This window comes from Sceloporus undulatus, chromosome 1 (assembly GCF_019175285.1).
Source record: "Sceloporus undulatus isolate JIND9_A2432 ecotype Alabama chromosome 1, SceUnd_v1.1, whole genome shotgun sequence".
NCBI classification, from domain to species: domain Eukaryota; kingdom Metazoa; phylum Chordata; class Lepidosauria; order Squamata; family Phrynosomatidae; genus Sceloporus; species Sceloporus undulatus.
The window spans coordinates 126,691,141-126,697,218 of NC_056522.1; the positions used below are offsets into that span (position 1 = coordinate 126,691,141).

The window sequence follows — 6,078 nt, forward strand, 5'->3', positions numbered from 1 at the left end:
TTTGTGTTTCTCACACAATTCCATTTTTATAATCCATTAACTAATCAGTTAAGTAATTTTTGACTTCTATTACACTCCATTCCTTCTACACTATAAAATCACATTAACCAGACTGAACTCATGATTTTAGATTGACAGGTGCTTCCATGGGAGTCTCACTGAATGAAACTGGACTTACTTTTGTGTAAAGGGATAGGACTACACTGTGGAAAAAACTGTGAGTACTGGGATATAAAATCACTATGTGTTTAAGTATTAAACAGATTATTGTTACTGTGGGCTTCCTAGTAATTTTTGATTTATAGGAACCCTAAGGCTAACCTATCATGGGATTTTCTTGGCAAGTTTCTTCAGAGGGGGCTTTGCCATTGCCTTCCCCTGAAGCTGAGAGAGTGTGACTTGGCCATGGTCGTCCAGTCAGTTTCGGTGCCCAAATTGGAAATCAAACCATGGTCTCCAGAGCCATAGCCCAATGCTCAAACCATGCCAAACTGGCTTTCAAGTTACTCCTGCTACTCCAGAGTAGAGACAAATGTATGCCTGCTCCTTTAGAATACAGCTGTGAACCAGGTGGTTTAACCATTAGATTAAAACTCTGGGAGACCAGAGCCCAAAAAACTGCATGGAAACGCACTGGGTGACCTTGGGGAAGTCACACTCTCTCAGCCTCAGGAAAAAGTAATGGTAAACCTCCTCCGAACAAATCCTGCCAAGAAAATCCTGTGATAGGGTCACCCTAAATTGGAAAGGCTTGAAGGCACACAACTACATTTCTTAATTCACAAGATGTTGAGGGGTTTTCCTGATCTCGCCTTCAAAACAGCTGGAAGTGAGGTTGCAAGGTAATCCCCTAATTTGCCATTGTGGGCACTTTCATCTGTATTGGGCCGTGTCTGAAACCTACGATGTCTGCAGCAATCCTTGTAAACCTTGAGGCTGCACCTGCGGAGCATATGCCACTGAACTTAAATGGGTCGCCCACCTCTCCAACTTGAGGCCCAGCAGCCTGCATCCCCTTCTCCAGGACAACCAGGTGGCAAAGGAGGACAAGGCACCACAAGATGTAGGACATTCAAGATAAAACCTAAAACCAGTCATAAGAATGTAAATTCATGCTTCCTAGCCATGCACAAAACAGAGGATATTTTGGAATTCGTCCTGAACAGAATGCTGGGATGTAGGATATGTTCTGGAAAAGGAGGGCTGAGTCTGGTCACCCTGCACAGCTACCTCCTTTTCCCACCTCCCTTTTTCCCTTTCAAAATTAGTGAGTGTGAGGAGGGCAACTCTTCTGGATGCTTAAGGAGGAGGTGGCTGTTTCCAACAATGGATGCAAGCGACGGGAAATGAGATTCCACAGAAACATTAGGAGGAACTTCCTGATGGCAAGAGTTGTTCGACATTGGAACAGACTCCACTGAAATGTGGTGGGGTCTCCTTCTTTGGAGGTCTTTAAACAGGGGCTGGATGGCCATCTGTTGGGTATGCTTTGATTGAGAGTTCCTGCATGGCAGAATGGGGTTGGACTGGATGGCCCTTGGGGTCTCTTCCAACACTAGGAATCTGTGGTTCTATTTCAATGATACTATACGCAGCACAGCTCAACCATGATCTCAACAGATCCAATTCAGTTTTTTTAAAAAAACAACCATATAATTTCTAACACAAGCTTCTTCTATGATTCTGTGAACAGGTCCAGGCTCCACAGACTACGACTCTGGAGACCAAGATTCAATTCCCAGTTCAGCTGTGAAACCCACTGGATGACCTTGGACAAGTCACACTCTCTCAGCCTCAGGGGAAGGCAATGGCAAACCCTCCTCTGAACAAAGCTTGCCAAGAAAGCCCCATGACATGACTTGAAGGTACACAGCAACAACAAGTTAAGCAAGCCAACGTGGCCCAGTGTTTCAAGAAGGAAGAAAAGAACATGAAACAGTGAAGTTCCTGAAAACACATTTCAATCCTGACACACGATTCCATGTTTGTACCCCAGAGAGCTGGACTAAAGAGAGACAGTGTGGGGCAGTGGTTTGAGTGCTGGACTATGAGTCTAGAGACCAGGGTTCAAATCCCCACTCAGCCACGCAAATCCACTGGGTGACGTTGGGCCAGTCACACTCTCTGACCACAGAGGATGGCCATGGCCAAAAAACCCCTCTGAAGAAAGCTGGCCAAGAAAAAAAACCCATGATAGGTCCACTTTGTTGTGTTGTTGTGTGCCTTCAAGTCATTTCTGACAAACCTGTCATGGGGTTTCCTTGGGTGAGTCACACTCTCTTCGCCCCAGAGGACGGCCAAAACCTCTCTGAAGACAGCTAACCAAGAAAACCCCATGATGGCTCCACCTTGTTGTGGTTGTTGTGTGTGTGATGTTGTGTGCCTTCAAATCACTTCTGATGAACCCGGCTCGCAGGTTTCCCTGCAGAGGACGCCACTCACGTCCCTATACCATCAGGGAGGAGTGCCAAGGACAGTTGTCTGGTGCCGCCGTTGTGGATTCTCAGGAGGGAGGGAGACTGAGGAAAGGGTGTGTAGCTAGTATTGTCAGGAGATTGTTGTCCTGATTGTTTTTTCTCCTGTGTATTGTGTATCGTATTTTTAGACTGTTTTATTGATGTCGATTGGATTGCTGTTTAATTCTTATTTATAATCTGTAACTTGTCCTATAATGTATTTCTACTATTGTTTTGTAAACTGCTGTGATCGCAGGAATGGCAGTATATAAATAAAATTTCAATCAATCAATGAACTTATCATGGGGTTTCCTTGGGCCAGACACACTCTCAGCCTCAGATGGCCATGGCCAAAAAACAAACAAAACCCCTTCCTCTGAAGAAAGCTAACCAAGAAAACCCCCATGATAGGTCCACTCCGTTGTTGTTGTTGTTTTGTGCCTACGTGTCGTTTCTGACGAACCAATAATGATAATAACAATTGCAGCCTCCACATCATGGGGTTCCCTTGGGCAAGCCACACTCTCTCAGCCTCAAGGAACCAAGCCTGCCAGGAAACCCCCACGAAGAGCCACCCCAGAGAAGGAGCACCGGGGCCTCTACCTATGAGGGTGCCGACGAGGGCGTTGTCTAGGGAGAAGCACAGCGGCAAAGACCCCGCGTCCTCCCAGCCGCCTCCTCCTCCTCCTCCTCCTGCTCTCCAAGAGCCCCGTGCCTCCGAGGGACGGGAGGAGCCCCGCTTCCTCCCCCGGCCGCCCTCTTCGCCAGCCGTGCTGCTCCTGGGCCGCCACTCGGCCAGGGAGGGCCTCCGAGGGGTCCCTCGGCCCCGGGGCTCCCCGCCGTCGCCGCCGCTCTCCTCCCAGTCCGACATGGCGGGAAAAAACCGAAGCCGCCTCCTTCCTCCTCAAACGCTCGCGCCGCTCCGACAACGGCTGGCTCCCAACTGCGCGCCTCCCTCCGCCGCGTGCCGCTTCCCAACCGCCCGATTCCAGGGCGACGCTGTGATTGGCCAGAGCGCCTTTCGTCCTCGGGACGTGATTGGCTGAGGCTCTGAAGGGGTCGAACCACTAACAAAATGGGCGCCTTCGCCTCAGTGGCTTTGTGGCAGGCAACGCGTCCACACGGGAGAAATAACCTGGTTTGGCGCCGCTTTTTGTGGCTCTTTGGTATGGAATTCTGGGAGTTGGAGTTTGTTGTGGGCCCACAACAAACTCCAACTCCTAGAATTCCATACCAAAGAGGCAGACAGCGAGCTCAAGCGATGTCAAACCGGATTATTTCTCTAGTGTGGACGCAGCCATAGAGTGAAGCTGTTAATTCTGTGGCTGCATCCACACACAGCCTCAACTGCATTCCATTTACATTTGAAAGAACAACAATATCAAATACGATTAATTTCCTGTAAACTGTGTAAATCAGCGTGTATATATATATAGTACATTTCAAATTAGGCTGCTGCTATATCTGTATTAGCCACCATTCTCCATAATAAGCTTAATATTTTATTATTATTATTATTATTATTATTATTAATATTAATATTTCTTCGGAGTGTGCTTTTGGAGACTTGCAAAGGGCCACTCGTATAAATGTTGAATTCAAGCTTCTTAGTCATTCTCAAAATGGCGGGCCTTCAAGAAACAGGGAGGGCATGACCAAATAAAAGCTTAAAAAAGCTCCACACATATTAATGGAAATACATGCTTCCTCTCAGTCGTGTTCAAAATGGAGGGCAAAACCAAAGGAAAGCTTTAAAAACACTCAGAAATGAAAATTCGTTGTTTCCCAGCCATGCTCAAAATGAAGGAACAGAATTGGAGGACATGACCAAATAAAAGCCAAACAACAAAACAAAACACTCATAGAAGTGGAAATATATGTTTCTTCTCAGCCATACTCAAAATGGAGGACACAACCAAACGAGCTTAAAAAACACTAACAGAAATAAAATTCATGCATCTCAGTCATGCCCAAAATGGAGGACATGACCATAGACGAGCTTGAAAAACACTAACAAATTAAAATGCATGCTTCTCAATCATGCTCAAAATGGAGGGCCTTCAAGAAAAATGGAGGACTTGACCAAAGGAAAGCTAAAAAACCCACTCATATAAATGTAAAATCCATACTTCTTAGGCTCCAAATGGAGGACATTTTGGAATCTCTCCTGGACAGAAGATTGAAATTGAGAGGATGTCCTGGAAAAAGGACAACTTGTCAACTTGTCTTATATTTTTTGGTTCTTCAAGTCATTTCCGACTTATGAAGACCCTGAGGCTACCCTATCACTTGGTTTTCTTGGCAAGGTTTGTTCAGAGATTTGCCATTGCCAGAAGATCTGAGAGAGTGTGACTTGCCCAAGGTTACCCAGTGGGTTTCCATGGCTGAGCGAGGATTCGAACTCTCTTCTCCTGGGCTACATCAGCACTGCAGAAATAATGCAGTTTGACATCGCTTTAACTGCCCTGACTCAAATACTATGTAATTCTGGGGTTGTAGTTTGTTGTGGCACAGAACTCTCTGACAAAAGCGGCTAAATGTCTCTCAAAACTGCAGTTCCCAGAACTGCATAGCATTGAGCCATGACAGTTAAAGTGGTGTCAAACTGGATTATTTCTGCAGTGTGGATGCATCCCTAGTGTCCTAAACTAACACTCAAACCAACACCCCCATTCCAGCTCTCTTTTGTTCACATGGAGGGAGTTCTCTGCTATTATACTAATATCATAATTGATAAGTTCACCTGAATCAAGTGCCATTTTCAGCATCCTATAAACAAGTATGGAGAACTCAGTTCACAAGGTGTCTTTTTGCATGAGTGGAAGACATTTTTCACCTTTCTCCTCTTTAAGTGTTATACACCACACATGCTTAGGTTGGTGCACACACAGGCACACAGACAGATACGTAAAATAAGGATTTTTTTCTCACATTGGTAGTGTCTTCTGTTTGTTGTTGTGATTCTTGTGAGCAGTTTGTATGACAAACAGGCTATTGCTGTGAACTGTAACCAATTTAGCTTAAATAAGGAGGTGAATGCACCAAGTGAACAGGCAACCACTGGTGTTAATTTCCAGCAACAAATCAGCAGACAAAAAAGTCTAAAAAAGAGAGGAGTGCCACACTGCTTATCCTTATCTATTTGTCTGCAGACCTGTTGAGCAGATGGTATAGGTACACAGCCTTTTCAGTTGCACCGAAAACTAGGGAGCGTTACAGACCGCCCAGAAGGGCAGTCTCGCGCCGCTGCCGGTTGCTCTGCGAGGGAGACGCAGCAGCCAAACTGCGTGGCTCCCTCGCGGAGCAAAAAACAAGCCCCAAAATGGCGCTTCTTTCCACGGTGCGGGTATGACGCCGCGAGGTGCCAATGGTGCACTCGCAGCGTCATATGCACTGCGTGACATGCGGACACAGTGCGTCCGCTACGTAAAGATGGTGGCCCCCGTGTGGAACGGGCGCTGCCATTTTGTACGGACTGGGTCCGTATGAGGGTTAGTGGCGTCCGGAAGGGACGCCCCTTTCTAATCCTAATATGGACCCAGTCCGTACTTTATGCCTGTTTGTAACGGGCCTAGGTAAGCAAATAGAATTAAGCAACCATTATGGGTATAAATATTTTAAA

The 6,078-nt window shown here is 46.4% G+C and overlaps 1 protein-coding gene across 3 annotated transcripts in view; it reads right to left on the reverse strand.

Moving 5' to 3' along the window:
• DDX43 (DEAD-box helicase 43) overlaps window positions 1-5,230 on the reverse strand; it is a 49,369-nt gene extending 44,139 nt beyond the window's left edge. For 2 of the 3 annotated variants that reach the window (XM_042462643.1, XM_042461814.1), the window contains exon 1: window positions 3,060-3,408. In XM_042462643.1, the coding sequence (XP_042318577.1) occupies window positions 3,060-3,327 (268 nt within the window). In that variant the 5' untranslated portion in view covers window positions 3,328-3,408. Of the gene's footprint in view, window positions 1-3,059; window positions 3,409-5,199 lie in introns of those variants that run through there. The other variant, XM_042463508.1, reaches the window with a different exon arrangement.
• Between the last annotated feature and the right edge of the window lie 848 nt (window positions 5,231-6,078).